Consider the following 14473-nt stretch of genomic DNA (forward strand, 5'->3'; position numbering starts at 1 on the left):
GCTGGATATACCTGCATCTCAGTGTTAATGTTCACTGTGAGACTCGAACCCAGTACCGTTCGCTTCAAACGCCATCGCGTTATCCACTTAACTACTAAGTTTTGATAGCCACTTGTTTGTGCAATCAATTATGATAAGTAAATTAAATAGAGTAATCTGGTTATATTATAAACTATATTGAGAACAGTATCGATCTATTCATTATTCAGTTTTAAGCTTTCTACAGATTAATCAATTTCCACAGTACAAAAACAAATGAAAACAGATAACATTTGGAACACTTACAGTTACTTAAACTGATTCACAGATAGTTAGTTACCTATTGTGAAGGTATGTAGAGGTATGCAATATTAATACATTACTCTGGATATTCTATTATCATTCATCATCATCATCATCATCATCATCATCATCATCATCGCCGTCAAAATAGAATCGAAACTATGAATTTTAAAGATCAAAGTCAGTTATTATACTGAAGATGATGTACGTCATGAGTTGAATTTGGTTGGGAAACATTTGGAGATCAGTTCTAGAATGATTGTAGAGTTATCAGATCAGTTGTCACTTTTCGGTTGTTTACAACTTACAACGATGATTATACTTCAGAAATCTGCAAGAAACTGAATTAGGTGTAATCTGAATAATCTGAGAGCGTGGTTGTGAATACTCTGCTAACTAATGCTTTCACGGGAGTTTATAACATTCCATATTAACCATAACATAGTTAATACTAATGTCTGTGATAGTTTACTACCTGAACTGACTTCAAATAGACAATCATTAGAAACTAGAAGGCACTGAGCAGCTGTTTTGTTTTAGTATGGAAATTCTAAACATGATGATTTTATGACCTTATGAAAAGTTGAACCGAATACCGTCGAGGCTCCTGGTAAGCTCTATGTCTTCAAACCACTCTATAATGATATCCACTTATTTACATTTTTAAACCATTTCACTATCTATCTTAGTGAAAACTGTCTTCATATTAAACAATTTTCAAAAATCTCTCAAGTTAATTGTAAGTATTCTAGCTGACGAGTCCTAAATAGGATGAAACCAGAGTCTTGGATTCCACTTCTAACCATCAACCCTCTTTTCTTATAAAAAAAAACACATTTTCGCAAATAGACTTCAATCTTCAATAATTTGATTCTGAAATCAACAATAATCATTTATAAATAGTCCACTTTTTTTGTTTCAATTCTGTGTATAGTCAGTCAGCTACAACGTAGGACCAGGCACATATATGCATAGATCCAAGTTGCCATACCTCACTAGCACAACAAGATGAACACTGGATTCATAGGAGTGGTTAGGTCAATGGTAGTAATATATAAAAGAAAGATTGCATATAAGGACATAATACAGGGTGAAAGAATTAGTTCGTAGAAAGAAAGATATACAGCGATTTTAATCTCATAGTTTAAGGAAAGACAGAGAGTGTATGCACCTACGCCATTGTGATCGATTCTGAGCCATGTCACGCAAAGTCTCCAACCATTAGTTAAGATAGTCATGCGGACCCCAACCAAGTAGTGTGCATCTACGAACATGGCTCAGACCAGAATTTAGTGACTTCAATCACTGATGCCACGTGTATAGGATATACATATTTCAATGAGGTTATCTTCATCAGAATAATCGATTGATTACATAATTGTTTTAGTGAATCGAAACACAGTGAAAAGTAATAAATAATGAAATTAACAGAGTATAATAATTATAGCAAAAAATAATCTGAATTTATGTAGTCACTGGTTTATCAATCAAATTAATTGACTAATGCGGTGATCAGTAGATTTCAACCAGGTCTGTTGCGAGATAGTAACTCATTGAAGACAATGGTGGATGTGTCACTCAGTTTCGTGGATTAGTTGAACTTAGACACTAACACTGTTGGATGCCGACTGGCTCAATGGTCTTAAAGCTAAGCGTTCGCGCGCGAAACCGATAGGTCGTAATCGTGAATGCGCATTGCCACAGACAAGTCCCACAATAGGACAAAACGGCCGTCCAGTGCTTCCAGGTGTTCCATAGTAGTCTAGCTTCAATCAACTCACGTTATCAACTAGTAAAATTGCTATAATATCCACAGAACCCCTTCTGATATTAATCAACACATGTTCACTAATGAATGACTTCAAGAGGTATTTCCTAGAGTTCTAGTGAGAAACAATGACCAGTGGAATTCAACAGCGTTTGATGTGAGATAGTAACTCATTGAAGACAATGATGGATGTGTCACTCAATTTCGTGGATTGGTTGAAATTAGACATTAACATCATTGGATGCCGGTCGTTTCAGTGATCTAAAGGTTGAGAGTTTGTGTACGAGACCGATAAGTCCTCGGTTCGAATCTGGTGAGGTAAGATCGTGGATGCGCACTGCCACTAAGGAGTCCCACAATAGTCTCCATAACCCTATACTGATAACTAATGCTCAATTAACATGTACATAAGATTGTAAACAATGAAAGTGAAATAGAAGTTTTGTATTATGGTAATCATTGATACAAAAACAGAAAATGCTGTCCTTATAAATAGGACAATTTCTAATGTAATTATATATGAAATGAATAGAATCGAAGCATGCGAAAGAAAAGATATAATTAAGATACACTTAGTATTGTTTACTTGAATTATACTTGATATTTCAGAAGAAGATACTTCATTTTTGAGTAGAAACTTATGTATATTAAAAGTGTATGTATGCAAGCAAGTGCCTACTTATCTATTTAGTGTATACTGTTCAAAGAATAACCCTAAGAGATTAAAATAATCCTAATGTATAACGCTTTGGTTTTATTTATTTGTTGAATTCATGAGTCTATTAAAGATAGACTACTATGAAACGCCTGGAAGCACTGAATAACCGTTTTATCGTAGTATAGGACTCCTCAGCAGTGCGCAACCACGATTCCGCACGTGGGACTCGAACCTGAGTTTTGTGATGATGTGTAATAATCATAATAATGATAATAATAATAACAAAATTGAAAATCAGGCCATCATAAATTTTAAATTCTTATTTTTACTTTAATCAAACTTATAATCTCATCCTAACATCACAAGAACTTCAGGATTTCATATTCACTGTACTTGATTACTGTGAGAGAGGTCAAACTTTCGCAAGCGAGATCGAATGTCTTGGGTTCCAGTCCCGCCTGAGGGATCGTGGACGCTCATTGCCTAGGAGTCCCGTACTAGAACAAAACAGCCGTCCAGTGCTTTTAGGTTTTCGATGTCAGTTTAACATTGATAGGTTCATGTCCTCAATTCAAGACAACCTAGATTGAAAAACAGCTAACTGGATGTATGAAAAATTTGAAGGATAATGGGAGAATAATCTCAAATTTTCCTGAGTATATACACCCAATGTATTTAGTCATCCATATATGGATAACCAGAAGTATATAAGTCTGAATTACTACTATGCCTTATGTTAGATAGGTCCATTTCACACTGCCGCCAGATTGCTTAATGGTTGGTTTAAGAATTAGAACGAGTTAGAAGTAAGCAACTTAGTGAGTAAATATTGATTTATTTAAACACATAAACATTGGTACAAGAAGATACCAAATATATAAGCGCCACACCACACCACACCATTCGAGGTGTGTGAGTGCTGGAATACTTCTCAGGTGCCCAAACAAAATCAGATCGTCTTCTTGAAAGGAAATTCTCCGAATCTCCAACTTACATGTCTAATCCACAAGATAGTGGAGAAACGTTAAAGGATTCACTTTCATGGTGGTTAGCGACCAACGAAAGTATTCATACACCAGTCGTTCCCTCAAGATCCTGAAGCCCACATGCGTCATTGGTTTATAATTATGATTTTCAACTTTCCTAGATGAATACTCAGTACTAACCAACTCGGTCAGAGCGTCAGATATTCGCTTTTTATCCTCTCAATTTCGTAAATAGCATCCTCTCCGCAAGAAGGCAGTAAGAAGTACTTCGTTGACAGTCGTTTTATATGCGCGGCCATTTCAGAGGATTCCAAGAAAGAGATCTAAGTCTCCTTACTTTCAATCGTACCAAAGCATTAGCGGGCTTCAGTGGAAGTTGTATGATGTAAACATCTTTTGGCAGGTCTACTAAATTACATTAGTTCTTAAAATACTAATATTGGTTTTAACTCAATTAAAATAACGTGAAATTATCAAAGTTTTTATCTCTGTTTAATTCTACGGTAATATCTTTAACTTTCAAATTGATTTCTGTTAATGTTTAGTTGGTATAAATAAACAATGATTTTGTTCATTCGTTAATTTAATTAAATCAGAAGGAGTTTTGTGGATATTATAGTAATTCTTTATTGGTTGAGATCATGAGTCAATTGAAACTAGACCACAATGGAAAACCTGGAATCAATGAACGACCATTTCGTCCCTATGTGGGACTCGCCCGTGACAGTGAACATTCACGATTACGCCTAACGAGATTAGAACCGACGACCTATCGGTCTCGCGGGCAAACGTTTAACCTCTAGATTACTGAGCTCGCCGGCATCCAACGATGTTAATGTTTAACTTCAACTAATCCACGAAATTGAGCGACCATCTTCCATTGTCCTGAGGTAGATATCTGTCTCTACCCGACACGCTTTAACTCCACTGATCACGGCTTCCAATGTTCTGAATGGTGGTCTAATATCAATCGGTTAATGATCTTAATTTCTTAATCTCTCGAAATACACTTTTTTTCCTCATTAAATGTTCAAATATTAAATTAAACTAGTATAATCTATTTTTTTATAGATAAGATGGAGAATGCTGGTGAGCAACGTATGCTCCTTGATGAAGAGTAACAAGGGTAAGTAAGTAAGATCAAAAAAAGAAGTAACTCATTTGTTAAAGTAATCAATAAAATGGTGCCTTAAACCATTATAGTGGTGCGAGAAAAAAAAGTGCTTTATTTTTTTTGGATTACACTAAATGATTAACAGTACTATTGTATAATTAATTGTTTGTCAGTTAAATGTCAACCAAAAATGTATCATATAAAAATGATTCAGTAAAATATTATTAGTTTATTCATGGGTTTTTGTTTCATTATCACATGATATAAAATGTATTCAATGAAAAAAAAAGAGTAAATGAAGTAATTTACAGTAAATGTCAGATGTAAATCATAATCAACGTCATCGCCATCGTCATCACCATCAACGTCATCATCATCAACATCAGCATCATCATCGACATCGTCAACATCATCGACGCTCATTCTTCGAACTGATATCAGTCATAAACCTTTACATACTGATGTAGATGGTTCATTGACTAACTATCAAGTTTGATGCAATACGACTTATTTGCTTACTTACTTATGCCTGTTACTCCTTGTGTAAGAGCATAGGCCGCCCACCAGCACTTTCCATCCAACCGTGTATTGGACAATGCTTTCTAGTTATTTCCAGTTGTTATTCATCCTTTTCATATCTGCTTTCATTTCTCGATGTAATGTGTTCTTTGACCTTCCTCTTTTCTACTTCCCTTCAAGATTCCATGTTAGGGATTGTTTCGTGATACAGGTTGGTGATTTCCGTAATGTATGTCCTGTACATTTCCATCGTCTTTTCCTAATTTCCTCTTCAGTTGGAAGGTGGTTTGTTCTATCCCACAGTAGGCTGCTGCTGATGGTATCTGGTCAGTGGATGTTGAGTAACTTGGGAAGACAACTGTTTATAAATACTTGTACTTCATTGATGATGGTTGTAGTAGTTCTCGAAGTTTCAGCGCCATACAGTAGGACTGTCTTGACGTTCGTACTGAAGATTTTGACTTTGATATTGGTTGAGAAACAGTTGTTTTTAGTTCCACATGTTCTTTAGTTGTAGGATATGGCACTTGCTTTGCCGATCCTCGCAATATAAAATCACGAATAAGTACTCTTCTGGAGTGTCAAATTTAGGTGAAACATCTGTTCAGTCTTTACAAGAGTTTCCAATCATTCAATCATTCACACCTGATGGAGAAACTCTGGGATAGGTGGAACCTTCTACGTACCTGGACAGCATCATCGATTAACACTTAGAATCCAAGACAAACGTAAAAACAAGGATCGGCAAAGCAAGGGTAGCATTCCAAAAATTGAGGAACATATGAAACTAAAAACAACTGTCCTTTAGCCAACATCAAAGTCACAATCTTTAATACGAACGCCAGGACAGTCCCACGATACGGAGACAAAACTTCGAGAACTACCACAGCTAGCATCAAAGAAGTACAAGCATTTCTAAACAACTGTATATGCAAAATACCCAATATCCATTGGCCGGATACCATCAGTGACAACCTATTGTGAGAGAGAACAAATCAGAGCCGATATGATTAGAAAATTCGGAAAACATTCTGAAGTTGAATAGGATGCATATTGAGGAAATCATCAAACTGCATTACGAGACAAGCACTAACTTGAAATCCTGAAGAGAAGCAGAAAAGACGAAGAAATGGAGGCAGATATGAAAAAGATGAATAACAACTGGGAAGGATTTCCCAGGACAGGGTTAGATAAAGAGTGCTGATGGGCAGCCTATTCTCTTTCAAGAGGAGTAACAGGCATAAGTATGAGTTAGAATTCTTGAAACTCCTAGAAAAAATTCCATATTGACTTTAGAGTTGTATCCACACACACACAAGCTTTAGTAATAAAATTAGGTTTGTAATTGTTTGACCAATCAATTATAGATATCTCAATCTGACAAGAAGCTAGTTTTGACCCCAACAGTTTATTCGCCACCACATTGGGACTATTAGTTACCACAAGAATCTGAATGCACTTCGTTAATCAGTTCCAACTTGTGTAGGACTTAGATCAAACAAGGCATCTCGCCAATTACTTTTATGTTTTTACTATCGAACTGATACATAACAGTGACCTTGATAGAAAGTTCATTTATATTCATCAGCCTCAAATGTAATAATAACCTGTTTACATTATCAGGACAAGGTTTGTTGGAGAGTGCTAGTAGGCGGCCTATGCTCCTTCACGAGGAATAACAGGCGTAAGTAAGTAAGTAAGTAAGTAAGTAAGTAAGTAAGTAAGTAAGTAAGTATTCTCAATTATACATATTAAAAACTATCTAACTCTGCAGTAGTAGACTTCATATATTCAGTTTGTAGAAAAATAACACAAAACAGTTTATTTTTAGTGTTTGATTTGTTGAATATGGAAAGGAGTTATAACAAACGTTTTTTTAAAAAAAAGAAAAGAATTTGGTGATCCAGAGTTTGAATAACTCCGCCTGGAGTGATACATTCACCATTGTCTTCGTCAGTGAGTTACTATCTCACGATAGACCCAGCTTTTTCTGACGGACTAGAAACTGTTGACTAAACTAATAACATCTATACACATTATAATACGTATATATATACACTTTTTAATACACTTCTATCGATAATTAAACATTATATCAAGGCCATTCAATGTAAACTATACAAATATTCACTTATGCCAAGAATGATTGAAATTTGATATGTTTGTTTTCTTGATATACTAAAATATGATCAACTTGATAAATAGTTTTAATAAACACATGGATGGTGGGATTAGAATTTATGGACAAACCAATCAGATTTAGGATAAAAGGTCATAGATTTTGGCGTGAAATTTATTCATCCAATTTGGTTAAATAGAGTCTTGACATATTAGATGATGTCATTTCATGATGAAACTGATAAATCTCACTCTTAAACCTAACCATCAATTATAGATCGTTATCTTTGTTCTTCACACATGTTTATAATCCTCATTTACCTCTAGTAAATTGGTAGACATTCTCAAAGTCATTTGGAAGTCTCTTAAAAATCGTTTCATCGAAGAAAAATTCTTAGAATTGTTCATTAATGAATCATAGAAAGATGAAATACATAGATTATAAATGAGTAAAACTATTAAAATTTCAATGAGAACATTAAAGTTACGATATAGATAGCATGTTGAAATGGTGTATATTTAGATCTTTTCTAATTTACCCTATACATCAGCTAACACTTATTAGTGGTTGTATGCACATGGCCATGTGAGAGCATTTTGATAAGGAGAGATGATTCTCTCCACTCTTGGCCGTACCAGAGCATTTGGGGAAATTATCAAATGTAAGGTGATGATCAACTCCACTATTATTCGAAACTTTGACTTTGCACTTGGGAGCCAACAAAAATGAAGTAGGAATTACTTTATTCTTTTTTCATTTTTACTGCTTTATATAAAGAATGAAACGTTTTCTACAACAAAAATACCACTCTATCATACTACAAATGTGTCAAGTATAAAGCAATCAGTTATGATACAAGAAAAATGACAATATAAGAAGTTATGACTTCAATTCATCCTATAGTAGAATGGAAACAACCGTAAATACTGACTATGATACATTTAAATAAGACGAATAACACAAAGTATAAGAACATACGAAAAATACTGTCCAGATGATGATAGGAACCAATAATAATAATAATGACAGTAATAACAGTAGTACCAGTAACTCACTTTCCAATTACGTGTTGGAACAGTAATAGCAATCAATACTTTACATTCAGTTCCATTGGTTATTCGAATTAATGGTGATGGAGTACAATTAGTTGTTTCCAACGGAAAATGTTGAATAGGCATGAATGTTGATTTTTCTTCAGTTATACTATTTTTTGTATATCTAAAACCAAAAAAAAAGAGAGAAAAATAGTTATGAAAAGAGATGAAATGCTTATTGTCATGTTTCCTGTGAAATATGTTGATTTCAGAATGGACAACATGATAAATATTTGAAAGCCCTCAAATATCCTGGTATAGCCGAGGATGTGGAGAGTCAGCTATCTCTCTCTCTCTCTCGAAATGCTCGTATACAACCACTGTCAGGGAAGTCCTACTCACTGCCATATCGAGGCGGGGGTATTATTTACGAAATTGAGAGAACGAAAAGTGAATGTACGGAGATTTAACCAGGTTGGTGAGTATGGAAGTTCCACCTAGGAGAGTTGGAAAACCCTGATTCTAAACCAATGGTGTACATGGACTCCAGTATCCTGAAGGAACAAACGGCATATGAACCTATTCTTGGTCACCGGCTACCATGGGACTGCATCTCCTGACATTCCTCGATTGCCTTGTGGATCAGAACTTCAGGTCGAATGCTCTGTGTGTGGCCTCCTAAGAAAACCACCTGCCTCGGTTGGGCACCTGGGCAGTATCACAGTCCGCACACAAATCAAGTGACTTGTGTGGCGTATATGTATTTGGTGCTCATTTTTTACCAATATTTATGTGTTCAAATAAATAAAATAAATAATTATTTGGAAGCTGAAACGCTGAATATAATCACTTTTAACTGATATCATATTCTGATATACTTGACCATATGATTACATAAATGACTACGTCAGCCTCAGAATCCAATACACAAGACATTATCATTAAGAAATTACAAAATTTGAAATAAATCATGTTCGAAACACATACTATTTCACTGAATTAAGTGTTTTTATATTTTAAATTCACTTGGTATTATTTGCTTGAACCTTCCCATTGATGTCTGGGACTGAAATCGATCAATTTCTTCTTGAGATATATGTCAACCCTGAGATGCAGGTACATCCAGTTGACGAGCCATGAATAGAACGGAACGCACGTCGTGCATTCTACTGCTAGCCACCATCATTTCTGCACATCATGCTTGTGACTTGAGGCAACATCGAGGTAATTCTCACAATATGCACATATGCCGACAACAGACTGATTAATTTCAGTCCTAAACATCAATGAGATGATTCAAGTAAACAATACCAAATGAATTTGAAATTCATCCCATTGCACAAGCAATTGGCTAACAGGACTCAGTAGCTAAATGGATAACGCAATGGCGTTTGAAGCGAACAGTTCCGTAGTGAACATCAACTCTGGGATACAAGTACATCCAGTTGACGAGTCCTAAATAGGACGTAACGCGCGTTCTCAAGTCCACTGATACCTATTACCTACCATCGCCTATAGTTTTTATATTTCGTTTTTAGCATTTCAAATGGTTTGTGTAATTCCTCTCTACAGAAAAAGCATCAGTTCAAGGTTAGGAGAAGTAATTTTAGTTTAGAAAGTGTACAAATAACTGGTACCTTTTATTCAATTATTCATAAAAAAAACCATTTCAAATATTATTTATTTGAAGTAAGTTGTGTTGTCATTTTACTGAAAACAAGTAACAAAATCTGTCAGTCTCCATTGACGTGTATCCATACTGAACTGAATTTACCTTCTACTTAAAAGTACGTAGTACTTTTGATGCATGGTTAACAATGAAAGTTAGGACACAGAATATTTGTTGGTGCAAATCTAATCAGCTAGGTTTATCCTCAACTCTGTGGTGATAATCGAAATAGCGCTTAAAACTAATACCTCTATCACCTCAAATGTCAACATTTTTATCGGACGCCTGCTTCAGTTAGGGCTCCCTGGCACAATTTCAACCCCCACAAAAAACGAATTATTTGTACGGCACAGATATATTTGATACCTCCTTATGCCAATGTTTATATGTTTAGATAAATAAAATAAAAAAATTCCAACATTCTATTAGACACATTACAGATAACTTCATAACTATTGAACATGTTAGTGAATATGAGGACTTAATAGCTTAGTGAAATAGTTCATCGATGTTTGAAACAATAGGTATCGGGTTCTAGTTATAGTGTGATCATCCGTATTGAGGTGCAGATATACACAGCTGATGAATCCTAAATAGTCAGAAATACGCATCATATGTTTTGCTACAAAGAACAGTCTAAATGTCCAAGATTTAGCTAAAGAAATATTGACGCATTAAGTTCTAAAAGAACCCTACCTAATTATGTCATCATGGTAATAGTTCACTGTATTTGACCAATTTCAGTTAACTGGAAGAATTCATTAAGTAAATCAAGGATGATCAAATACGTTTTTTTCACATCAGTTCATTAATATGCCTCAGATATTGATATAAATAAAGTTGTAAAAATGAATTCCCGTCAGAATCTGAAGTGTTACGCTTTACTTAATTAATTATTCTTAAAGAATCCATCATATAAGTGGGATTAATAATAAGCTCAACCATGATAAGGTGTATTAACTGAATATTAATTTTGCTTTATATGAGTTTACTTCAATTAATGATTAAGATTATTAATGAATGGCTAATCGATAAATAAGCCTCCCACTGATGGTTCATCTGGACGATTTACAAAATACAATAAGATTAAATCAATGAATATATATAGTCTTAGCATGGGACTTGATCCCATACCTTTAAGTTACATAACAAGCACTTGACATTCAGACCGATGAGTTGGGTTTTATTTGTCTTTATTTTCAACTTTAATCAACCTTTAACGTTGCACAGCAAAAACAAATATCAAATCAAACAATCTTTGCGTTTTTTGCACAAAAATTGTATACTGACAACTGTCTAGTTTCGAGAGGGATTTCTAGAGTTCTGATAAGACCCAACCGTTGCTACTACCTTGATGTGGTGGTCGGGCTTGCCTATCGTGATAAAGCAATTGAGCTATACTGCCTGGAACAATCGTTTCTCAAGGTTCTACCATGCCAGGCAAGCCAGTTGAAAAGCGATGAGAATAAAAGCAGCAAACCCAAGGTCCGGGGACAAACTTGTACTGCTGAATGTACAGAAGTGTGACGGAAGTATGGTGTTTCCTTTAGACAACCAGTAAAACAGCAATGTTGCCTTCCTACAAAGGAAGAGTAGAGTTATAAAAAGTCGACGCTGTAAAATGCACACTTCACCTTATCCAACGGATTTCCGCCTGCGTTGGTAAGGTTTCAACAAGTACGGAGCTAACACAAAAATTACCCACAAAATGGTCGTGTGTGACCGGTCTTGGGCAGTTATCTTTTACGCATCGCGGTCACGCTCGCATGTCGATTATATCAACTCTAACCGGATTTCCTTTTGAGATACCTCCAGAGAAACCCTTCCATGGTGTGGGCAACCCTTCCTCAAGAAGCATAGGCTAGACACCAACATTCTTCATTCATCTCTGTCCTTTCCACTTATTTCCAGTTATTATTCATCCTTTTGATGTCTGTCCCAAACTCTCGACACAGTATGGTTTTTTGGCCTTCCACTTTTCCATTCGGGATTCCAAGTTAGTGTTTACCTCGTGATGCAATTTGATTATTTTCGTAACGTATGTTCTATCTACTTGGAGTGCGTTTCCCTAATTTCCTCATCAGATGGAAGATGGCTTGCTCTCTCCCATAAAAGGCTGTTGTTGATGGTATCCGGTGAATGAATATTGGGTATTTTGCATAGACAAATGTCTGGAAATACTTTTACTTCTTTGATGATGGTTGTAGTAGTTCTCGAATTTTCAGCACCGCACAGCAGAACTGTTTCGACTTTCGTATTGAAGATTGTGACTTTGATGTTGGCTGACAGACAGTTGTTTTTAGTTCCGTATGTTCTTGAACTGTAGGAATGCGGCCCTTGTTTTGTCAATTCTTGCCTTTACATCTGAATCGGATTTTCCTTGTTCATTGATTATGCTGTCCAAATAAATGGACGTTTCCATCTCTTCCAGAGTTTCTCCATCATGCGTGATGTTGTATTTGAAGATCTTGCTTTATGTTTGTTGAGTTCTACTACTTCGTAGACTGCTGCTAGACTGGTTGTCCTGACCTGGATTTGTTGGTGTGTATGGGATAGAAGAGCTAGTTAATCTGCGAATTCCAAGTCGTCTAGCCGCATGCAAGCTGTTCATTGCATTCCGTGCTTTCTTTTGAGGTAAGAAAGCCTTCATAATCTAGTGGACCAGTAGAAGAAAAAGAATGATGAAGTAAACAACCTTGTTTGATAACATTGCTCTCTTGGAACGCATCAGTCAGCTATCCTCCAAGCTATAGCTAATTTGAAACGAGAAAGAGCAGTTGATCCAGAATGATTAACTCTAGAGGTCTTTAAGGATGGTAGTTCAGTTTTAGAGACTAAGATGACTAATATATTAGCTAAGATCTGGGAACTAGACCTAATCCAATCTGACTGGTTGCAATTATCGGTCGTCCTAACATATAAGTAAGGATCCAAATCATCCTGTGATAACCACAAAGGGATTATTTTGACTAATAGAGTTTCTAACATACTAGCCTCAATAAATATCGAGTATCTAACAAAAACTGATGAACTACTAATACGAGAAAACCAGGTCATTTTCATGCCTGGTCGTGACTGCCACGATCACATATTCACCATTCGTCTTATTTTAGAACAACGACAGCTTACCGCAGTCGAACAATGATGGTTTTTAGTGACTTAAAGGCAGAACTTGACTTTGCAGACCGAGAGACTCTGTGGCAGTGTCTTTCATTGAAATGTGTACCTCAAGAGTACACAAACCTTGTGGGAGCTCTTAGCTCAAATACCGCCAATAAAGTCAGAGCCAATGGAGAACTGTCATCTGATTTTTCAACCTCAAGTGGTGTCCGGCAAGGTTGTCCACTACTACTGCTGGAAACAAAGTTCCCATAGTTCGAATTTTTGGTACTTGACCTCCCATCACTAGGCTCAATTATTGACTTAAAGTATACAGAAATTGTGAGATAAATATTAAGTTTGTCAACTTATCAGTAAAAACTAGTAGATTGGTCAGAGCGTTAAACGATCCCGTAGAATCTCAGAAAAAGAACGGTAACTGTACTACACTAGCCCAGCTATACATTATTTTATATCACACTACTGGATTCCGGTATATTACAAACTACAGCCAAAGAACCTATGCTTCTATACAAGTGGTTAATGACTTCATAGCCTGATTAACTATATGTAACTTTCAGTCGATTCCCAGATATCATTTATCACTGAACGATTTACCAGGTGAATTACTAAACTTTTATTATGAAGCTTTAAAAACGAGAATTAGTCAAAAGGAGCTTTTCCTGACGCTGGACTACTCGTCACACTATTTTAAAAATGAACTTTATCACACAGAACACAGGGTCGCGTGAAGGTTGCTAAGTTTAAAGACAAAAATAAACACTACATTCATACTCAACAACTAATAAGTGATAAACGGAAATAAAAATTTGATTAGGATATTGTTTTACGACATTGAGCCTAATGCTTCATACGGTGATGCTTTATGTCAACTTCTAACTTTACAGTTTTGTAGTCTCTCTGTACAACCTTTTAAAAGCAAACTTTTGCTTAATAGCCATTCAAAAAGTGATCACAGTTTCTTGATCAAGTAGCCTCAGGAATTTACTCTCTAGTTTATTGTGCAAACAGACTAATTTTATTGTTATATGACCGATATAAGTCCATAAGTCAAGTTTAATTAGTCGATTGATTTTATGTTGGTGTTACGGTTATGCTCAAAGTGGCTTAAATATCAAGATTTTAAAACTTTTTGTAGCTGACAAGCCAAAGGATGTATTTTACAGCCAAATAATTCCGCAGTAAATTGTTTACTAGCTCATTT

General features: G+C 35.5%; 1 protein-coding gene across 1 annotated transcript in view; it reads right to left on the reverse strand.

The window, feature by feature from the left end:
• The window catches only part of MS3_00011100 (uncharacterized protein), a gene marked incomplete at both ends in the record, with an annotated part of 78261 nt that overhangs the window by 61997 nt on the left and 1791 nt on the right, over positions 1-14473 (reverse strand). Inside the window, one exon of the mRNA XM_051219506.1 lies at positions 8502-8664. Coding sequence (XP_051064666.1) covers positions 8502-8664 — 163 coding nt within the window. The remainder of the gene's footprint in view (positions 1-8501; positions 8665-14473) is intronic.

This window comes from Schistosoma haematobium, chromosome 5 (genome assembly GCF_000699445.3).
Source record: "Schistosoma haematobium chromosome 5, whole genome shotgun sequence".
NCBI lineage: Eukaryota > Metazoa > Platyhelminthes > Trematoda > Strigeidida > Schistosomatidae > Schistosoma > Schistosoma haematobium.